At 41.6% G+C, this 24,230-nt stretch overlaps 1 protein-coding gene across 1 annotated transcript in view; it reads right to left on the bottom strand.

Annotated features, from left to right (window-relative positions):
* The window catches only part of LOC126336414 (hemocyanin-like), a 49,154-nt gene that overhangs the window by 10,080 nt on the left and 14,844 nt on the right, over window positions 1–24,230 (bottom strand). Inside the window, exons 5-9 of the mRNA XM_050000105.1 lie at window positions 23,473–23,701; window positions 14,177–14,338; window positions 7,629–7,757; window positions 6,995–7,147; window positions 5,318–5,498 (exon numbers count right to left, since the gene is read on the bottom strand). Coding sequence (XP_049856062.1) covers window positions 5,318–5,498; window positions 6,995–7,147; window positions 7,629–7,757; window positions 14,177–14,338; window positions 23,473–23,701 — 854 coding nt within the window. The remainder of the gene's footprint in view (window positions 1–5,317; window positions 5,499–6,994; window positions 7,148–7,628; window positions 7,758–14,176; window positions 14,339–23,472; window positions 23,702–24,230) is intronic.

The raw sequence follows: 24,230 nt of genomic DNA, 5'->3' as shown, positions 1-24,230 counted from the left end.
CAATAGGAATGGATTTTTGGACAAAGTTGTGAAGTAACAAGAAGAGACAAAATACGAAATGAAGTGCTACTAGAATAAATGATAATTACAAGAGGTATTATAGACACAACTGAAAACAACGGCTAACTTGGTATGTACATCTTAGAAGAAAGCCAGAGGAAAGATGGTTCTCTAAAATATGCCACTGGAGACCTACACGATACAGTAAAGGGTAATGTACTTGCTACATTGGAACGATGAAGTGGAATGTGCGATGCAGGACAGAGTCAAGCGAGAAGAGGACTGGCATGATGGGAGAAGATGGAAACTTGGATGCGAGAGACGCTGCAAGCTGTAGAGAACTAGCAGAAAGGGGAGAAGAAGGCTATGAATTACGTGCCTGAATTTACAGACAAAGAGTACTGCTAGCGAGGTGAAATAACTGCAGTGCCATGTGCTGCGAGCATGACAAAAGGTTTCCATCGTCCGCGAGTACATTACGGACAAGTGAATTGTGCAGGTTACTGGAAATGTTACATGTAAATGTTGAAAATACTGAAGTAAATATGAACATATTAACATTTAGTACAGCACCAATATTTTCATGGACACGATTGTTCGCAATATCATTTAAAAGCCCTCTTTAAAATTGTAGTGTTGATGAACCATTTGTGTGGCACTAAACAGAGGCTATCAGGTATTTCCCTTTGAAATACAACTGACAAAAACTCTCTCTGCTTGACATACTGGAGATCAAGAGGCATCACTATGATAATCCAGAACAGGTAGTGAGTGATCATACAGACTATAGTTAGTCTCCATTCCCTAATTCTGCCAAACCCCACCAATTGGTCAATCCATATTTTTTCGTTTCAGTCCCACTACCAAGGCATTTCCAGTAATTTATTTTAATTGGGACTTACTTACTTGTACATTTCGTATCAGCAGTTAATTTCTTTGATATTTGTAAATTATTTGCTCTGTCTATGTTTGTGCTGGTAGACACAATAATATCTTTGCCACTGATGCTAGACAACTGTCAGACAACTCGAAACCTAGGTCGTAAAAATAAGTAATTAGTGAAAGAAATGGCGAAAATGTTTTTCTTCTGTTATTATATTCCAGCAACTAACCGCAGTGAATACAACAGCAGATCATAAGCCCTTGATTTCATACTTATCCGATCCTTTCTCTTCTTTCGTATCTTTCAGTTATACCTACTTTAGGGAGAATATAGCCCTCGCCTGTAATAGTTGTATCTTTACCAATAACTACCCTTTACCCTTCCTTTCCCATCATTTCCTATAAATTACATTCTTATAATGAAGTCTTTTTCACATCGTACCACGGTATGTTGAGTGACACTCACTTGTTTTCGTCAGTTTTCTACGTACTGAAATATTCTCCCTTCCATTACAACGTTTCAGTCATTAAAAACATTTTCTTCAAATGTGATATCCACGGAGTACTGACTTGCGAAAGTAGATTGAGCATTCGAATTGCTATCGTTCCAAATGAGAATTTGTAATTTTAACGCTTTGTGGTCTCTCTGCGAGCTCAAGTAAAGCTTCCATGGCGCGAAGATGCCACTGGGTTTAATTATACAAATGCACAGGCGTGACTAAAGTAGTTGGGGCCTGCGGCAGACCTAAAGTTTCCGGCCGTCCGCTACCGCCCCCACCCTCCCCAACCCCCGCCAACCTACGACCATTTCTTGATTAGTCCTCACCATAACCTACCAGTCCTTGTTAGTTTGCTGTATCTGGATGCATCAATAAAGCAAAATCGCAATTTGTGCGCTTTAATCAATTGCTGAATACTTTAGGCAAGAGTAATTTTGAGACTCTTTGGTTGCCTGTTCCAACAAGAAGTCAGCAAGCTTTCAATTCCAAAATCTACACAAACCAAATACTCTAAAATTGCAAGTTCTTAGTTATATGTAATGATACGTTGTTCAAATTATTGGGTATAGTTAAGTAAAAGGCCCACATATTAATGACTCTTTCTTCATATTGCAAGTTCACTACATGGAACAGTACACTGTCTCAAGTCGTATTGCTTGCGACAGTAACGCAATTCCATTTTCAGTGATTAATTGGCGCTCAATGCACAGTGTAATACATACAGTCATGGAACTCGCTGGTTCGAAAGTTGTTACGGTTTGACAGCTGGAGCGACACTAGCGCTCCAAACGGTGAGAAAGAAGAAAGTCACATGCGTCATAAGGATAATATTTGTTTGTAAGTATTTTCTATTTAACTAACGAAACAGTTGCTATTTTTTGCGCTCAGTGGGTAACTAAATAACCAAGAGGCAGGAGGTATCTTCAATACATATACAAAACAGCAAAGTCACACTGATTCAATGATATAAGATAGAACCTATTCATGAAGTAATACTGTCGAATATGTGTATATCTGTAGCTTATTCCTCTGAAAGCAAGAGACTATAAACGTATGCATGAGAAGCGTATGTGTGTTGTCGATATCATAGGCACTTTCTTTAACATTTAAAAATTTAGTTTAGAATCCAGTGATTCGGCCACTCTCACACTTTATTCGACTTTCTAATACAGGAACATTTTTGTAAATGTATTGAAGATTTTTGCCGTTTGTGTGTCAGATTCAGCAACAATTGTGGAATAGGTTTCCTCTGTTTTGGGAAACAGTTATATTGATTTAGACGATATGTTATCACAGCTGTCTGGTTTCCCCTTAAGCTACAGTTGTAGTGGCTTATTTTATACGTTAAATAATGTAGATATTACATTCCACATAGTTTCATACCTTCCACTTCAGTGATTTGGCTGGAAGTGTAACCAACAAAACTCTACTTGTTGGCTAGATACACGACGTCTTTCAGCAGAAGGTCAAGTACTCTGGTGTATACTATCAATTTTTTGTTATTAAAGGAAAACGACATAATTTAGTAAATGTCTCTAAGTTACAAGAGAATATTAAACTGTCTTGTAATGAACCGCTTTGTATCTCCTACGGTCCTTAGGCAACTAAATAATGACAAATGTTGCGTCATTTTTAGTTATTGTCGATTGTCACGGCACTACATACACTCCCAATTGTAAAAACTATATTAAAAATCAGCATAAATGCTAGTTTTCAGACTTATCCGATATCGTATGCAAAAGTGTTGATTGCTGGCTGATTGGGGCGCTGCTATCGCTGTGGTAACAAAAACAAGAGGGGCTGTCATGATTGTTATCTTACACTGTTGTCTTAGCATGAAAAAATACACGCGAAAAACGTTCTGCATTGTTCTGCTGTGATGGCTTACTTCGAATAATGAAAATAGCTGTATCTAGTACTCAATAACAAGAAATGAAGTCCTCTGTGCCAACCGGATTCACCATAGATCTATTGCTCATCACAGTCTAGTCCGAATCTCTTCATTAAACCCTTCTACAGGATTATTCGTTAAGTACCTCCAGTGTTCCAGAAGAAGATACGCGGAAACTACAAAACGTACAAAAGACAGGCACATTTCAATGGGTAGAGAATACTTACAAGTATTCTACTGATGTTACATGTCCTCAGTACCGTTTGTGACACGGCAAATGCCAATATCTGCGTGCAGTTCTTTGAAGTCGCTGATGCGAATTGCTCGGGAAGGCGCAACAACAGTCTGCTTTGGAAATCTATTAACTGAGTTACCTCTCTGTAAGCGTGAAATAATTTGATGCGTCAATATGTAGCAGATGATTTGTCTGCGCCCTAGCGCAGTTACGTCATTGTCGTATCACAGATCGATATTTGGTGAGATGCTCTACCTACTGACATGTATCATTTTTCTCTAGGTCCTTCAGTTATCATAGTTATCTTCTGAAATTTCGGATGTTCCTGTAAATAACTCTGTGTTTACCCACTCATCCATCTTTTTAGTTCCCTCCAATCCTTTCTTTTCCCTTCTTCTTCTACTTTTCCCTCACAGTTCATTCTGTAAAACTTTCCTTTTTGCCGTTTCTCTTTTTTCTTTCAAAAACTCATCACACTGAACTGCATTAACTGGTACTGGCCGTTTCGGGCGTAAGCTATTATCTGATACCTAACAACACAACATTGCAATTTATAGAACAAGATTAAGACAACACAAATTGGCACCTATTAATCACATAATGATACACTAACGAAAATAACTTAAAACATTTCATTTGTAATGACTACTGAAGCACAAAACACACAATATTTTAATCCAAGTAAAACACGTAATGAAAAACTCATTCTTAGCATTTACAAGTGCGGCAAACGTCCTAGTCATATGAGATGGCAACAAAAAATACAAATTGACTGGGTATCACTGCCCAAAGATTTCGTTATGTTGAAGATATCCCTAAGAAGATGTATCGATATGCATATTAATCAGCTTAAAAGTCTAAAAAATAACGTAATGAAAGCTAAATCTTATCTCCACTATCGCCATGTAGCAGACTAAGTTTTTTAATACAACCATGCCATCCTAACACACAGATAAAGGCATAATGAGAAGCATATATCTAGCTCTAAGTTGACCAGGTCACTATGTAAAGACTGAGTACGTAACACTGTATAAATTACGGTATTGCACAAATTATAATACAGACTAAAACAAAAACGAGACCTAACATAAAAATGGTACAACAACAGTCATGCACTTAAAGTTAGTGACAGAATAAGGTGAGATCTTCTAATTCTGTGGCTCATCCAAGTTATTACATATCCTGTCCATAAGCTTTTCCAGCTCTGTATAACTTTTTGACGAGGTAGATAACATTCTCAATATAAATTATCCTGTTAACGTACAGTAAAAGTACGAAGTGTGAAGACGTAGGTTACTGGAATTGCTGAACGAATGGTAATTAGATCAACAAATTGTACTTATCTCCAAAGTATGTTGCAACAGTAAAAATCTATCTCGATGACTAACCATTCGATTCACATGAACAGGTTATTTATCAAACAATCTGCCCTCAAGTGCTGAAATTCCAAGAATAAAACTCTACCTATATTAAAAACTGACAACAGATACTGTCATGTAAAGAGCGTAATTTATGATATGTCATATCAGTTTTATTCGTACTCAGTAATTTAGTACGAGTGGTCTGTTATAACTCATTGTAAAAACCAAAATTTTCCGCGTCCATTATCTTCAAAATGTGTTAACATAGTCAACATCATTCTTGATAACTAACCATTTGAGTGACACGTATAGAACAATCTGCACACAAATAGAGAAATTTCAAGAATTATTTTTTTCCCCTAGGACGGAAACGTCGAGTGGCACGCGCCCCGGTTGCTAAACACTAATCACCCTTCTGTAAAACTGTACAGGCGGAGCAGATACTCACACTTGACCGGGAATTTGTCGAGCTCGATGGTGCTCCAGCGGAGATCTTTGAGCGGCACCTGCTGGCCGAACCAGTTGAGCTTAGGCGCCAGGAAGATGCGCACCAGGCCATTCACCTCGCGCTCTGACCTCACGGTGATGACGTAGCGGAACGGTTCATGGTTCAGGCGGTTCACCACAGCCTGCGACACAAAAGGGTTACATCACTAGGATGATAGCTGCTACTCCGCTTAGAGGCGTAGGTTGAGTTGCGTTATGGAGAATGAAAATCGTTCTGAAGAGGACAAAAAGGTGAAGGATGTATAGGGGGCAGGAGGATGTTGCTATGAGAAAGAAATCTGTAGGGTGTCCGTTCAAGATGCCATCCACTCAACTGAACTGTTCATACTAAGTTGAGCACTGCAGAACTGAGCGAAATGAAATTGAACTAAGCACGTCTGCTTATACGTATTACTAATAGAAAAGTACACATATAAAATCATAGTTGCAGCTGTCACACACCCTTAGTCATAGTACTGAGAAAGTTGTTTGTATAAAGCTTAAGTGTAAAGTGCACCGCTATGTCTATCCACGTGTTTCATGAAGTCCAGAAACTGGGAAGTGATGGATTTGCTTCCATCGAGGACGTCTCGAATCTTTTTTAATATGTCCAGAAAGGGTATTTTCGGGACTTAGTACTGAAATGTTCATTAAGTAGTGAGGGAAAAAGTAACACTGAGCCCACATCTACAGCGTTAATGAATGCCAGGAAAACTGAAATATTCAGAACAAGGTGGCCGATCAGGAATTGACTGTACCTTCTCACAGTTAAGAAAATGGAACCTAAACCAGTCAGACCCAAGTCAAACATACGAAGACAGTGCGTGTATACAACAGCTTTACACGTGTAACGTAATGTTTCCTGGCCTCGATAATAGCTTATAATCTTACCGGCATTACGGGCTGATACTGCTACTTAAAATACCAGACGAAATGTTTAATTTCCCCGAGTACTCCAGAAACATTTCTGAGGCACTGTAACTGAAATTGCATGTTAAGCTTAAGAGATGTTCAACAACCATCATTTACTGGCATGGAGCACTGCAACCACATCTGACAGGCAACCTTTTGTGCAAGCGTCGTCAGCAGAAGAAATTAGCAATGCGTTAAAAGAAATGCCGATACACAGTTCATATATTTAAGTAATTTAGAATTTGTGAATTGATGATTCTATACTCTAAACGAAGCAAGATGGAATTAATTTGAACTTCCTTGTACGAGATTTCCTTACTTTCACAACTTTATACAAACGGTATTTTAAGCGATTTTTGTTTCTTTACCGATAGTTTGAGAAACGCTCACTTGCTGGGCCGCGTGCGGCCTGCGGGCCACGGGATGGAGACCCGTGGCCTAGGATGGGACTCTGGTGATCTACAAGTACAGCGTACATGTCGTTCCTATTCAGAATAGTCGATCGTAAACGGGTAGAGTAGTTTGCTAAACGCGCTAGATAATCCCTAAAAAATCAGACGGCTTTAAGCTAGTGGACGTATGTTACTGCATGTGTTCGGCCCTTCTTCTACTTGCATAACTCCACTGTTGAAAACTTAGCTCACTTTCAATTCAGTCGAAAATCCAAAGGCTTATTGTTGGGCAAACAGAAGCACCTGTCTACAGCACCTCTTCTTAGTTTACGCACCTTGATGTCGACTTCCGTCTTGTAGTCGGATTCGACGGCGTTGCCAAGATCGACGTGAGTCTCGTCGAAGTAGGTGACCAGCAGGTTGGGGACGCTGGCCTTGCACGTGCCCACCACTTTGACCGCTTCCACTTGGACGCCTGGGAAGTTAAGCTGAAACGCAAAGAGCACAGAGTGACAGCGGGTCCTGGCTTTCATATGTTGCTCTGTACGGAATGCTGTCGTGGACCGCACGAATCAATTTTACGCTAAGGGTGGCTGCAGAATTGATAGAGATCAAGGTAGAAATTTAGATGACGTAACTAAATAAGCAAACACAGGAAAGGAGAACAAAAGTAAACAAGGAAGAACTCAATGTAATTACAGGCTCGTCTGTGAAACAGGAGTGCATGCTTCGGATCAGGTGTACAAAGCACATCCAGTACAAATTTACAAACAATTACTGGGTACACCAAGAAAATCAATTGTTATCAAGTTATACTCCAAAAACTGCAATATCAACGTCTCGTATTACCACTTCTGTAAATTTTATCCAATCGCTTAAATCATTACAGACAACCCGTGTATTAAATATTGTGACGTGCAACCATTTCATTCAGGGAGGAGACTGACGACTAAGTGGGCGCATCCTTACCTCTTCTCTTTTGTAGGGCTGCAGGCGGTTCTTGTGCTCGTAGAACAGGTTGTCGATGTGCTTGTGTAGCCGGAAGAAGGCGGGGTCCCTGGTGGCTGTTTCGAAGTGCTCCATCACGCCGGGCGGCATCTGTCGATAGGAAAAGAGTTACTCCACTTGTAAACACACGAACTCAACAGTGGTGTCTATAGCACTCTTTCCTCAGAATAAGCATCAAACGTATTTGAGTGATAGTTTCAGAGTTTTAGAAAACTTCAGTTCAGTAACAAGGACGTACTTGTTTATGTGGTCTTCGGCTCGAGACTGGTTTGACGTAGCGCTCCATGATAGTCTATCGTCCTAAAGCTTCTTCATCTGTGCATAGCTGCTGCCACCTACATCCATTTGAACTCGCTTACAGTGTTCAGGCCTAGGTCCTTCTCAGCAATTTTTCATCCCGCCAATTCCCGCACACATTTCCTCGATTACCAAGTTAACTATTCCTTGATACCTCAACATGGGTCCTGTCAGCCGATCGTTCCTCTTGTCAAGATGTGCCATACATTTTCTTTTTCCCCATTTCTGTTCAGTACCTCCTAATTAATTATTATACCAACCCATTTAGTCCTAGGCATTTTTCTGTAGCAACATGTTCAAAATTTCTATTCTCTTCTTATCACAACTGCTTATCGTCCATGTTTCACTTCCAGTAGATGTAACACTCCAGGTGAATACCTTCAGAAAACATCCTAACACTTAAATTTACATCTGATGTTAAAAAATTCCTTTTTTTCAGAAATACATTTCTTGCTGTTACCAGTGTGCATTTTACGGCTTGCCTACTTCGACAAATGTCTAAATACTAAAACTCATTTAGTACTTTTCGCTTCTCATTTCCTATGCTAATTTTCGTAACATCGGTTACTTTATTCTACTACATTCCATTACTCTTTTTTTACTTTTGTTGTGTAGATCCTATTATCTTTCTTAACGACCCTATCTACTCCGTTCAACAGCTCATTCAAGTAATTTGCTGTCTCTGACAAAGCTTTTACTTTTTTCCTTGAACTTTTATTCTTTTTCGAAATTCCTAATTTTTGCTTAATTGCTTGCTCAATGCACAAACTAAATAACATAGCCCCGTTCCAGTTATTGCTATCCTTTCATGACCCTCGACTCTTATAACTACCGTCTGGTTGCTATACAAGTTGTAAATACCCTTTCGTTCGTTTTGCCCCGCGAATTTTATCCTCCCCCCCCCCCCCCCCCCCGTCCCCTCGCCTTAATTTATAACCCTTTATACAGTGCAGAAAAAGTACCAAAACACCACATTTAGTCGCAATGACCAGTATTTATTGGTGAAGATAAACCCCTTGTTTTGGCATGTATATTCAATACTAGGGCATAAAGAATGGTATATGACCAAATAACGTCGCTAATACATCGAGCCATAATAAACATAACCGCAAATGCATTGTGGTCCAAACTCCACCAGCAAAATTTCGAATTTTCTTCAGGGATGTTATCAGAGCTTTTTAATAACAGGTAGGTTTCGTCGCCCACCATGGATCGCTACAGTTTAATAATGTATTTAAAGTTTATTATGACTGTTATCCTTATTAGATTTGTAATACATTCACAACAAAGGCATGTAATTTTATTTCACAGTGTAGATAATTAGCACACCTACAAGAATGATGGGTCCTTATGGAAGTGAATATCAAAGAAATCGGTGAGACAGCTTTTCGCAAATGTTCATACATATAATATATGGGTGCCGCACTGATAAAGCTGGTTCACTGTACGATCAGCAGATGGTCTGCGTTCCTACAGACAACAGAATCATCCGCGAGCAGCCTTAAGGTGCTTCGACCTTGAATCACCGGAACAGTGATTTAAATCTTGAACAAAAAACATAGTACTGTGGTGACGGAAGTCATGGAATACCTTCTAATATCGTGTCGGACCTACTTTTCCCGGCGTACTGGAGCGACTCGACGTGGCGTGGATTCAACAAAACGTTGGAAGTCCGCTGCAGTAATATTGAGCCATGCTGCCTCTGTAGCTGCCCGTAATTGCGAAAGTGTTGCCGTTGCAGAACTTTGTGCACGCACTGACCTCTCGATTATGCTCCATAAATGTTCCATGGGATTCGTGCGGCCATATTACTCGCTCGAATTGTCCATAACATTCTTGGAATCAGTCCCGGACAATTGTGGCCCGGTGACATGGCACAATGTCACCCAAAAAAATTCCCATTTTTTGGAAAACTGAAGTCCGTGAATGGCTGCAAATGGTCTCCAAGTAGGCAAAAGTAACCATTTCCAAACAACTCTTTAAATTCCATGTAAACACAGCCCACACCATTACGGAGCCACCACCAGCTTGAAAAGTGAGTTGGTGACACAACCTGGTTCCATGGCTTCGTGGGGTCTGCACCACACTCCAACCCTAGCATCAGCTCTTGTCAGCATCTGAGCAGCAAACGGTTTTCCCGTCATCTATGGTCCAACCGATATGGTCACGAGCCCAGCAGAAGTATCACAGGCGATGTGCTGTTAGCGAAGGTATTCACGTCGGCCGCCTGCTGCCATCGCCCATTAACGCCACGTTTCGCCGCACTCTCCTAACGGATAGATTCGTCGTACGTCCCACATTGATTTCTGCGATTATTTCACGCAGTGTTGCTTGTCTATTAGCACTAACAACTCTACGAAAAGGGCGCTGCTGTTGGTCGTTAAGTGAAGGGTGTCGGTCACTGCGTTGTCCGTGGTGAGAGGTAATGCCTGAAATTTTGTGTTCTCCACATAGCCATGACACTGTGGATATTGAAATATTGAATTTCCTAACGATTTTTGAAATGGAATGTCCAATGTGTCTACCTCCAACTACCATTCCGCATTCAGTGTGTTAATACCTGTCGTGCGGCCATAATTAGTGCATAAACCTATTCACATCAGTCATCCAAGTAGGAATGAAAGCTGCGCCAATGCACCATCCCGTTAAATCTTGTGTAGGTGATACCAGTGCCATCTGTATATGTGACTTAGTGTAATACTGCCCTGTGCAACTCCAACAATTTCTTTCACATTTGCCGATTTAGGCTAGAACGGTGCATTGAACTCTGCTAGAAATTCATAAATATGTGACGAATTTCGTAGTTTATCTATCGATTTCTTCTTGGTGCAGCATCTTATCCTGTCAACATCCATTTCAATACAATTATATTATGTATAGCATTGTTAGAGGGCGGACTAGTCATTAGAATGAATGAAAATGAGCAAGGCAAACACCGAACTAAATTAAGAAAAGGTGTGATAGCCATAGTATAGTCTGGTGTCAAAAATTCAAGTAACAAACCGCTGTTTCTCCGTCCTGCGTCTAATTCACGATATAATCGTACAAACTGTGAACCAGATATCTGTACGATCGTGTTTTGCACGGAGGAAAGCATTCCGTTCATGGGCAACTATGGCAACGGTGACGTCAGGGCGGCTATGAAACGAGATAGTATTTGCCGGGTAGCCCCACATTCAGAATCCCTGTGTACACAGTCACAAACGTTGCAGTATGGCACAGAGAAGATGTCTGGCAGACTCTCTGCGGTGGAGGGCCAGAGAAAGAAAGGAAGCAGGACAGTCGCAAACTGATATGGCCCGATGGCTTGGTGTGAATTGTTCTGTTATTTGTCGGAAGTGGCGACAGTGAATACAGACCGAAATTCTATCCCGAAGACCAGGGCAAGGCCAACCACGTGTGGCTTCAGAAGAGAGATTCGTTATTTGGCTATAAGGGCACGACGGCACGGCATTAGTACTGCACGGCAGCTTGCATAGGACCTCACAGCATCCACTGGACGTGTTGTATCGAGGCAAAGTGTGTAGAGAAGGTTTCGGCAGAGAGGCCTTTAATGTTGGACTCCTATTGTATGTCTACCTCTGACGCGTCTTCACAGAAGGGAACATCTAGAGTGAAGTCATCAACATATCACCTACGCGGTCGAACAGTGAGCCAATGTTGTTTTCACAGATTAATCTGGAGAGTGATTCTCAATGGATTCGAATCTGGAGGGAACGTGGAACACGATTTAGGGAACCAAACGTTGTGGAAAGAGACCGATATGAAGGCGGATCCGTAATGGTGTGGGCAGGGATTGTGTTGACCACTTCAACATCTCTTCGTGAAATTGTACGGGTGAATCGGCAAGGTTTAGCTGCTGCCAGGTATTGTGACGAAATATTAGGTCTTAATGTGCGGTTGTTGCGAGATGCTGTGGGCCCAGACTTCGTATTGATAGACGATAATGCTCGATGTCGTAGAGCAAGCGTGGTTTCTGTTTTCTTGGAAACGGAAGGTACTGCTCGAATTGCGCGGCCTGCTCACTCTCCCGATTTGAATTCCTTAGAGCATGTCTGGGATGGACTAGGGAGAAGGCTTGCATCACGTCAGCATCCACCAACCACTCTCCAACGAATATGTGCAGCTCTGCAGGAACAATGGACGTTATTGCCGCACCATGAGACTGATGACATAATTCACAGCATGCCCCTTCGTCGTCAGGCCTGTATTACTGCCAGAGGTGGTCACACCCCACGCACAGCACATTAACGTGTTGTCGAAATGTGTTTGAAAATCCGTTAAGTTGGAAAAACGAACAATGTCTACTGTTATACATGTTGTAGTTGTTAAGTTGATCTACATCTACATTTACATCCATACTCCATAAGCCACCTGACGGTGTGTGGTGGAGGGCACTTTGAGTGCCTGTATCGGTTCTCCCTTCTATTCCAGTCTCGTATAGTTCGTGGAAAGAAAGAATGTAGGTATGCCTCTGTGTGGGTTCTAATCTGTCTGAGTTTATCCTCATGGTCTCTTCGTGAGATATACGTAGGAGGGAGCAATATACTGCTTGACTCCTCGGTGAAGGTGTATTCTAGAAACTTCAACAAAAGCCTGTACCGAGGTACTGAGCGTCTCTCTTGCAGAGTCTTCCACTGGAGTTTATCTATCATCTCCGTAACGCTTTCGCGATTACTAAATGATCCTGTAACGAAGCACGCTGCTCTTCTCTATCTCTTCTATCAATCATATCTGTTACGGATCACACACCTCTCAGCAGTATTCAAGCAGTAGGCGAACAAATGTACTGTAACCTACTTCCTTTGTTTGTGTATTGCATTTCCTTAAGAGTCTTTCAATGAATCTCAGTCTGGCATATACTTTACCGACGATTAATTTTATATCGTCATTCCATTTTAAATCACTCCTAATGCCTACTCCCAGATAATGTATGGAATTAACTGCTTCCAGTTGCTGACCTGCTATATTGTAGCTAAATGATAAAGCACCTTTCTTTCTGTGTATTCGCAACACATTACACTTGTTTACATTGAGATTCAATTGCCATTCCCTGCACCATATGTCAATTCGTTGCAGATCGACCAGCATTTCAGTACAAATTTCCATTGTTACAACCTCTGGATATACTACAGCATCATCCGCAAAAAGACTCAGTGAACTTCCGATTTTATCCACAACGCCATTTATATACAGTGTGAATAGCAACGGTCCTACGACACTCCCCTGCGGCACAGCTGAAATCACTCTTACTTCGGAAGACTTCCCTCCATTGAGAATGACAACCTGCGTTCTGATATCTAGGAACTCTTCAATCCAATCACACAGTTGGTCTGATAATCCACATGCTCTTACTTTGTTCATTAAAGAACTGTGGGGAACTGTATGAAACGCCTTACGGAAGTCAAGAAACACGGCATCTACCTGGGTACCCGTGTCTATGGCCCTCTGAGTCTCGTGGACGTATAGCGCGAGCTGGGCTTCACACGATCGTCTTTTTCGAAACCCATGTTGATACCTACAGAGCAGTTCTGTATTATTTACGTCGTTTTTACTTTACTACTAACTGTTTATACCGTTTTGTAGCAAAATAAACGCAACCATACAAAATTTACGTTTGTTGCTTTCATTTTGAACACCACTGTATTTTAATACAGCTGAAGGAAACTAGTTATCTTGTGCAAGCTTCTTCATCCGCCTGTACCTACTGCAGCCTACATCCTTCTCAATCTGCTTACTGTATTCATCTCTTGGTCTCCCTCTACGCTTTTTACCCGGCACGCTGCCCTCCAATGCTAAATTGGTGATCCCTTGATGCCTGAGAACATGTCCTACCAACCGATCCCTTCTTCTAGTCAAGATGTGCCAGAAGCTCCTCTTCTCCCCAATTCTATTCAATACCTCCTCATTCGTTATGTGGCCTACCCATCTAATCTTCAGCATTCTTCTGTAGCACCACATTTCGAAAGCTTCTATTCTATTCTGGTCCAAACTATTTATCGTCCATGTTTCACCTCCATACATGGCTACACTCCATACAAATACCTGCAGAAAGGACTTCCTCTTCAGAAACGCTTTCCTTGCCATTGCCAGTCTACATTTTATATTCTCTCTACTTCGACCATCATCAGTTATTTTGCTCCCCAAACAGCAAAAGCGAGATTACAGGTAAGTGAAAACAGAAGCGGTGGCGACGGTACGCGCGGACTCACCCCGTAGCGCTGGTCGGGGTCGACGATCTTGGAGAGCAGCACGTGGGCATCGTTGTGCAGCTGGCCGTAGTACAGCGGGTTCACGCTGTGCCTGGACGACTCGATGATCTCACCCAGCACGTTGATGCCGTCCGTCTCGTTCAGGTACAGCACCCCCGTCGGCTGCGGCACAAGCAACGCGTCATCAACTCACACGTCGGCGAAAGAGGCTACATCTACATGGTCACTCTGCACTTCCGGTCCAGACTGCATACCAGGTAGGTTCCTCTCAGAGTATCCTAATGCAATAGCTCCGTACTTAACAATCATACACAACCGCTCGCTCGACGAAAGATCCGTACCCAAAGACTGGACAGTTGCACAGGCCACACCAATATTCAAGGAAGGTAGGAGGAGTAAACCACTATATTACAGGACATTATCATTAACGTCGATGTGAAGCAGGGTTTTGGAACGTATATTGTGTTCGACAGTTAGGAATTACGTCAAAGCCGGCCGGTGTGGCCGTGCGGTTAAAGGCGCTTCAGTCTGGAACCGCGTGACCGCTACGGTCGCAGGTTCGAATCCTGCCTCGGGCATGGATGTGCAGGTTAGTTAGGTTTAAGTAGTTCTAAGTTCTAGGGGACTTATGACCACAGGAGCTGAGTACCATAGTGCTCAGAGTCATTTTTGGATTACGTCAAAGAGAACGGTCTATTGACACACAGATTTAGAAAACATCGGTTTTGTGAAACACAACTATCTATTTACTCACACAAAGTGTTTAGAGCTATTGACAGGGAATTTCGAATTGATTTCCTAGTCCTAGACTGCCAGAAGGCTTTTGACACTACGTCGCAAGCGGATTGTAGTCAAATTGCTTGCTTATCCAGTTCTACATCTACATCCATACTCCGCAAGCCACCTGACGGTGTGTGGCGCAGGGTACCCTGAGTACCTCTATCGGTTCTCCCTTCTATTCCAGTCTCGTATTGTTCGTGGAAAGGATTGTCGGTATGCTTCTGTGTGGGGTATAATCTGTCTGATTTTATCCTCATGGTCTCTTCGCGAAATATACGTAGGAGGGAGCAATATACTGCTTGACTCTTCGGTGCAGGTATGTTCTCGAAACATCAACAATAGCCCGTACCGAGATACTCAGCGTCTCTCCTGCAGAGTCTTCCACAGGAGTTTACCTATCATCTCCGTAACGCTTTCGCGATTACTAAATGATCCTGTAACGAAGCGCGCGGCTCTCCGTTGGATCTTCTCTATCTCTTCTGTCAACCCTATCTGGTACGGATCCCACACTGCTGAACAGTATTCAAGCAGTGGGCGAACAAGCGTACTATAACCTACTTCCTTTGTTTTCGGATTGCATTTCCTTAGGATTCTGTGACTAGATTCGTGATTTCTTGTCAGAGAGCTCACAGTTCGTAGTGACTGACGGAAAGTCTTCGAGTACAACAGAAGTGATTTCTAGCGATCCCCAAGTTAGTGTTTTAGCCAGTATCTTCTTCCTTATGCACATAAACGATTTGGGAGACAATCTGAGCAGCCGTCTTAGATTGTTTGTAGATGATGCTATCGTTTATCGTCTAGTAAAGTCATCAAAAGATCAAAACAAACTGCAAAAGGATTTACAAGAGATATCTGTATGGTGCGAAAATTGGCAACTGATTCTGAATAACGAAAACTGTGAGATCATCCACATGATTGCTAAAAGGAAACTTTCAAACTTCGGTTACACGATAAACCAAATCTGAAGGCCCAAATTCAACTAAATACCTAGAAACTACAATTACGAACAACTAAAATTGGAAGGAACACAGAAAACGTCGTGGGGAAGCCGAACTACATAGTGCGATTTATAGGCAGAATATTTAGAAGATGCAACAGATCTCCTAAAGACACTGCCAACACTACGTTTGTTCGTCCTCTTTTCGAGTAACGCTGCGTGGTGTGGGATTCTTACCATATAGGATTAACGCAATAAATCGAGAAAGTTCAAAGAACAGAAACACGTTTTGTTTTGTGGAGAAGGAGGGGAGAGAGTGTCACACACATGATAGAGGATTTGGGGTGGACATCATTGAAACAAAGGTATTTCTCGTTGGGGCGGATCTTCCTACGAAATTTCAATCACTAGGTATTTCGTTAACGGTGACCTGTATAGGGAGAAACGATCATCTTAATAAAATGAGGGAAATCAGAACTCGAACTGAAAGATATAGGTGTTCGTTTCTTCTGCGCGCTGTTCGAGAGTAAAATAATAGAGAATAATTGTGGAGGTGGTTCGCTAAACCCTCTGACAGACACTTAAGTGTGATTTTCAGAGTATCCATGTGAATGTAGATGAAAGGTCTGGCGTAGGGTTTACAGAACCATTATCAGACTATTTCTCTACCGCTCCACTCTCGAATAGAACTTTCTCTAAATGAAAACGTAAATGTTTCCGTGTGAGCAACGATTTCTCTTATTACGGTCACTATTTCTCCATATGTGTGTGAGAGCCTCAAAAATATTATCACATTCGGGGAAGAAAGCTGGTGATTAAAATTTCCTGAAAAGATCTCGCCGCAATGAAAAACGCCTCTACCTGAATGATTATGACCCCAATTAGCTCACTCTCTCCCCTATTTCGTGAAAAAGTTAAACGAACTGCCCTTCTTTGAACTTCATTGGTTTCTCCGTCAATCGTATCTCAAGACAAGTCTAACGTAGGCAGTGTCTATAGCAGATTAATTGCATCTTCTGAGAGTTTTGCCAGTAAAACACTACTTTTTTCACCTTCCTCAGAACAGTTTTTATAGAATGGTGGCAATTCAAGTTATATTTGTGTGATGTACCTTGTAATCGAAATTTAAAGGATTTTTTTTTAGTACTCACGTGGAGAATTTCTCCTTTGGTATTGTTAGGGTCAACTGAGTGTATTGCGTCATTTTAAAAATCGCCGGCCGCGGTGGTCTCGCGGTTCTAGGCGCGCAGTCCGGAACCGTGCGACTACTACGGTCGCAGGTTCGAATCCTGCCTAGGGCATGGATGTGTGTGATGTCCTTAGGTTAGTTAGGTTAAAGTAGTTCTAAGTTCTAGGGGACTGATGACCACAGCAGTTGAGTCCCGTAGTGCTCAGAGCCATTTGAACCATTTTTTTGAAAATCGTTTTGATCTTCTGATGACTTTACTAGACAGTAAACATAAACTTCATTTCAAGCAATGTAAGGCGGCTGCTCAGATTGTGTTCTGAATCGTTTGTATAGATTAGCAATAGCATAGGTTCTATAACACTTCCTTGGCGAACCTTAGATATGAGTTCTGATTCGGTCAGAGACTTTCTGCCAGTTACTGCGAACTGTGACCATTCTGACAGAAAATCATGGATCCTGTTAGACAACTGAGACGATACTGCACAGACAGATAATTTGATTAGAAATTCCTTCTGAGAGAATGTGTCAAACGCCTTCTGGAAATTTGGAAATGTAGAATCAACGTGCAATCCCCTGTCGATAGCACATTACCTCGTGTATATTAAGAGCTAGTTGTCTTTCATTAGAAAGATATTTTCTGACTGTTTGCTGGTTATGTGTCATTAGATCGTTTCCTTGGAGATATTTCATAATACTCGAGTACAATATATGTAGCAAAATCGTAGGGAAATTCGATAACTATTAGGAATTCTTCAGTGCATCGATTTAAGGACCTCGACAGCTACACATGCATGGATAGTTCAACGCCAATGCAGTGCCCATCCGAAGAACGTAAAAATTAAGAACGAAATACAAAAAACATATTTATAGGTGCGTCTGTCTGTCTCTCTCTCTCTTTCTCCCTATCACACTCACAGACACACACACACACACACACAAACACACACACACACACACACACACACACACAGCTTAACACTCCTAGAAAGGAGTGAAGATTACGTACCGATGTCCCATCTGAAATAAGGGTTAGGGACGTAGCAAAGAGAAGAAGAAGTTGATAAATCGACTAAGGAAAACCACACAGAACATAAATCTGGTGATTACGGTTGGGATAGGATCTCTGCTGTCCCGATTCATCCCTCATTAACGTTTTCGCACGGTGTACCGAGAGAACCGTACATAAGCCTGATATTTATCAGAGTGTGAAACACATTCTAAGTTGAACGATTAATTGATAAAGGAGTAACTGGACCCATGTGTCAGATTACTAACAATGATGTATACGCCGTCCTATAGAGCACGTACTTCATTAAATTTGTTATGAACGCGCGACTTGTTTGTCTCAGTAATTTGTACCCAGAAGTAACCTCATAATGGGGAAAAAAGTGTGATCTTACACACAACGTAATAACCGAGCAATGCATTTGCAAGCATCGCCTCGGCAGTTGCCTAGGAAATCAAGCTCTCTTTATTCACCATGAGCTCTGTGTACTTGTAATGTTTTATTGTACACATTAAAATCCATTATATTGACGACGTCGCGTAATGAGCGTACGATGTACTGTTGTTTACCGAAATACATTTATTCCTGTTCTCATGTCACATTTCACTGTTTCATTACGCATCAAAGCAGTGTTTCCAGGTTCCACGTTAAGTGAACGTGACAATTTAAAACCTTACGCTCATATACGATTGCGTCAATTCGTTATGAGTAATGCCCTCCTAAAGCTTATCGGAAAGCGAAAAGCATTCAGCTGCGATGAAACAATCGCGCAGATGGACGTTTCTGCTTTACAATTTTTCAGCGTTTGGAGGTCATAAATTATTTCGCCAGGCCAACAGCACTAATTGTATCACAGCACTAGGGAAACTGCAACAGCCTTTATTCATGCAATCTTAATTTCATATTCCGAAATTTTCACCAAGTAAGGAACACTAATTTGATTATATTTGTTTCGTATGGTTACTCCAGTCACTTTAACTGCTTCAATAAAGCAGTATTAGTACCTTAGTATTAACCATTAATATAAATAGAAAGCTACTATAATTATGAATTTTTTTTACAGTCGATATCTTTGATAAGTTACTCTGGCTTCGACTTTCTGATTGCAAATTTGCATTACTGTGATTTTGATAGAGACCTCGGAAGGCCTGTGGATGGTTGTGAAATAATGTAGCTTGTTTGCCAAGCATTTTTCTCAACACCTTCATAAGTTTTGAATGAACAGTATAATTAAATTTCAGTTATTTAGTAAATATTTTTCTGTGTCACTGTATTGCAACATTATTTTTATACTTGCTTGCATGAGGCGATGAATTTTAGCTCTAAAAATGTTCAACAGTGTTTGACTTCTCAGGCAACACTTGTCTCCTCGCAATCTCAAACAGAGCTATTCAGTGTCACCAGTTCTTCAAAATGTTACTAAGACGTAATTTGACAGCTTACTAAGTGGGACCTACGATCAACAAACCATTTTTCTGGTGCTTAATGTCAAATTTAGGGCAAAAGTCAATACTTAAATTAGCTGTTGCTATGGCAGTAGGGGGGGTCGATCTCACGTCTTCCACAAATACTCATCCATTTGTGAAATCCGACTTATTAACTTCAGAAAAATTCTAATATTGAACAGTAACTTGTAATTTTATACAGGGTGATTTTTCCACCGTGTACAAACTCTAGGGATTGTTCGATGAGAGGATACGGAACAAAGAAGGTCTAATGAACTTACTTTCGGAAATACATGGCATCCACGCTAGAGACCATTTATTCAATCATACATTGTTACAGAGACTGCGGTCTAATAAGCGTTGTACGATGCAGCCTTAGTTACATTACGTATTGAAAATGGTTTCTATGTGCCTCTACGTATGTGGGTACACTCTTTAGCATGTTCTGTCTCACACGTTCACATTGACCAAACTGCATCGGAACAGCTTCGAAGGCGGCATAAATATGCTGCTCCATTGTTTCCACATCAGGAATGGTCTTTGTATACATGATACTTTTGACATGGCCCCATAACTAAAAATCGCACGGGTTGAAATGTGTAACAGCCATCTAACATTTCGAATCATCAATGGCACTTTTTTCAGCAGGGGAGGCAAAGTCACCCGCAAGAAACGCCGATAGTTCCGGCCTGTTAGGTGACGTGGAAGGAAGACTGGTCCCAAAATACGGCAGCCAGTTATCTCGGCCCACACACTCTGGCTGCACAGATGCTGATGATTCGCTGTCACCATACGACAGGGGTTCTGCATACCATCTCACAGATGACTGTTATGAATGCTGAAGACACTACTCCGCGTAAAGGTGGCCTCATCTGTGAGTAGGATGGATGACACAAATCCGGGAACCATGGTTGTTGGTGAAGAAAGTAGTGATAAAACTGCTCCCGAAGTGGAAAGTCTGTCGCTAGTGTTAATCATATTTTCCTCCAAGTCTGGTGTCCGAGCATTTCGGATGCGTCCTTCATGACTTCCTGTTTCCTGACGCCCTGTCTCAGACAAGGGGCGAAACACTGTCGCAAACATTGAATCCTGTGGTGTGGTTGTTCTTGGTATGGACAGGTCTCGTGATACAACCTTGCTGCCTGCCGCCAGTTGCCATTTGCCTTTCCGTAAGTAAACCCTCTGTCGGCACGCTCTCAATTCGAATACGGACCCATTGTGTACAACGCTGTGTCACATCCACTGCAAAGTGAGTCAGCAAGAGAAGTGAATCGGACACAACATTACTAATTACTATGGGAGGAGAGGGCGCTACGGCATGACGTATGAGGAACAATACCACCCTCTAAGAGGTAACTGTGAATGCGTCGTACAGAACGTATTAGACCGCAGTCTCTGTAACAAAATATGTCTGAATAAATGGTCTCTAGCATCGAAACTATGCATTTCCGAACATAAGTTCATTAGACATTTTTGTTCCGTATCCTTTTGTCGATCAAGCTCTAGATTTCGTACACGGCGAAAAAATCATCCTGTGTGCGTACTTTTAAATTCTTCATTTGTTTGATCGTACTGCCGGCAGTCGCTTTATACTTATTGAGAGTGTTTTAATTCCGTCATTGCAACTACTTTGGTGACAAAAATATGCATACTTTGTAGTTCCAAGGACGTAATTAAAACACGTTCAATAATTGCTTACTTTTACGTCCTCAGATAGTAAATTAAAGAGTTTAAGAGATAAATATTTTCCATAAATGTAGAGAATAATGGAAACAAAGAAATCTGATGTATCATCAGTCTTATGTATTTTCTGGTGTCACAACTGATGTCTCAGACACTCTCATTTGTCAGATTCATTAATCTGCGACGGCAGCATGTAAAAAATCAAATCCATACTTTAACTTCAACGTCTGTATACCGTTTAAGTCAGTGTCTTGAATAAATTACGTTGTGGGAACCAATTCCAGTCAGAGTCTAGAGGGATCAACACTTAATACTCATGTATCAAAGTTCTCTGCGAGTTTGGCAGGGATGGGAAACATACTTCGAAATGCTACTAGACAAAACAAAAAATGCAACACAAAATCACAGTCTCTCCTTTCTCTATAACTTTTTTGGAGAGTTGATTATAGACTGAAATTTTACGGTAAAAAGTGGGAAGAGAAGGAAAGTGGTTTTCTCATTTTTTAGTGCTCATTCTCAAGAGAGGGCAGCATCAATTAGGAAGGTGATATCTGTCTGCGTAAGCTTCATAATGTATTCACTCAGTTAGCTTCATTTTTAGTACTAAGTATAAAGCGAAGTTAACAACAAGACACGAGGAATAAACAGGTGTTAATTTTTCCCTTTAACCGCACCCTTCCCATTGATCGTTTCAAACCTAGGATCCGGCTGAGTGTAGAAGACATGCTTACAAGACAGGAAACACAGTGTGTTTACTATCACCACCTCTTAATATGAAATCTTCTGCATACTGACAGAAATATTAATCTACTCCATTAGTGAAGTTGGGAATGTAGTAAGTGCAAAGTTTGAGATGTTTCAGAAGGATTGCTCGGAAAGCTCAGTGGGAACGCAACAAGGCGCAGCTACGTACTGGGGTCTTCGATTTTCTTCAAACTTATGGATCTAGAAGGTCAATGCCCGGCCATCAATTTTTAAAGCAGTATGTTGCAAGAACACTTGCCAGCGAAAGGCAAAGGTCCCGAGTTCGAGTCTCGGTCCGGCACACAGTTTTAATCTGCCAGGAAGTTTCAGTATGTCGCAGTTCTCGTTTGAAGATAAGGAGGTTTCCGAGCGTTGTCATGTATAGCCCTTTAGCCCTTTCTTAAGTTCTTATCGTAGTCACTATTGGCTGTGTAGCACGATGTTAGTTCACTGCTGGAGTCGAATCTCGTTACTTGCCAACTCCATTTTGCTTTTAAGCTATTGTGAAATGGAAATGTTAATTAACAAATATTGATCAAACTGCTTTAACAGAAATACATCATTTTAAAATAACAACCGCATGAAGAGAAATTAGAACTTAATGCATATATGGTAATTTCCCAGTGTTAAATGAAAAAATTATGTACATCAGTAGTATAATTGTATACTACAGCAATCCTGTTGCAACAAGTTTTAACTTGGCCTTGTTCGACCCCGATTATGGGTGTCTTCATCAGCAAAACTAAAATCAGTTATATAGAGTGACATATGAACACAGATTTACGAGAAAAATGCTCTCGTCGTATGAAATAACTTCTTAAAGTCATACTTAATACCATGTAAAAATTATAAGTATTGGAACTGACGTAACAATGGTACTTCTCAGTAAAACTTATAGCTACATGTGTAGCACGTTGCATGCCGGTGTACTGAACTGCCACAATATGATTTTAAGGAGTTATTTTATATGCCGAGACCAGTTTGTTCTTAAATCTGTTTTCATCTGTCACTACATGTGATTGATTTTGTTTTCACTGACGAAGACAGCCGTAGTCCTTGTCGGAACCAGGTCAGTTACACATTCTTGTAACTGGTTATCTGTATTATACAAATCATATTTTTGTGCGGCTGCTGCCTCACAGCCATGTTGAAAATTGTACATTAATAGTACTGTTCACAGGCTACAAATGAAGGAGTTCTTATTTTATCGTCGATTTGCACCAAATTTTAGTTTGTTGCGAATTACACATATTTTCATGCAGTCAGTAATTAAAATAATAAGATATTACTTTCAAAATGATTTTTTCCATATTTTTGTTTAACATATTGCTCAACGGCCTTGATGCGTTTTCGCCCGACCAAGGAAGTTAAGCAACGTTGGGCTCGGTTAGTGCTTGGAGATTATGTCACCTCACGAGTATAGTGCACTGAACAGAGCTCCAAAACTTCCAAAGACGATTCTCTTTAACATCACAGCATACACTGTACAGCGTGTTTCGTATCAGTTCTTACCGTTCTGACGAATCCGGCAGCGATGGCGTCCCGGATGCGGTCCTCGTAGGCCTGCATGCTGGAGATGCGCAGCCAGGGCAGGTCGCGGAAGCTGACGCGGTCGGGCCGCATGGGGAACTCCTGGCCGTTCTCGTACATGGCGCCCGGCGCGAATCCCTCCTCGATCTGCTCGTACCAGCCCAGCGGCCGCACCGGCGGCAGGTCATTGGACAGCCGCTCGGCGTCGAATCTGCACCACAAAGAGTTCTCTCGTTCACTTTGCCTCACGGCTGACGAGATTCTGCAGGGCCGCTTTTTTTCAATGTCCGGTGACACAGCCACAATTTTACTGAATGTCAGGTCCGTTTTCCCCCGTAGCTGTTTAACAATCATACGATCAGCTGAGCTTGGTGATGTGTCGTTTGCAAGTTTCGAATCAGTCCGTGTACAGCAATCGATCTATCTATCTATCGCTTGAACCTTGTCCCGCAGGTACGCAGGGTCAGCCATCGTTAATCGGATTTGGCATTTTAATGTTTAAGGTGTGGCCGGAAGCCCTTCCTGCCGCCACCCCATACCCCCCTGGGACGGAATTAGTGTACCCCAACTGTCTGCATCGAGTGTAATCCATGGAACAGTGCGAATGTGTTCAGATGTCTGCGAGTCGTGTAACTGAGGCGGAATATGGGGACCAGCCCCGTATTCACCTAGCGAGATGTGGAAAACCGCTTAAAAACGACATCCAGGCTGGCCGGCACATTGGCCCTCGTCGTTAACCC

Source organism: Schistocerca gregaria, chromosome 2, assembly GCF_023897955.1.
Source record: "Schistocerca gregaria isolate iqSchGreg1 chromosome 2, iqSchGreg1.2, whole genome shotgun sequence".
Classification (NCBI taxonomy): Eukaryota; Metazoa; Arthropoda; class Insecta; order Orthoptera; family Acrididae; genus Schistocerca; species Schistocerca gregaria.
Note: the sequence above shows the minus strand (reverse complement) of the source record. Positions and strands in the feature narration are given on the sequence as shown.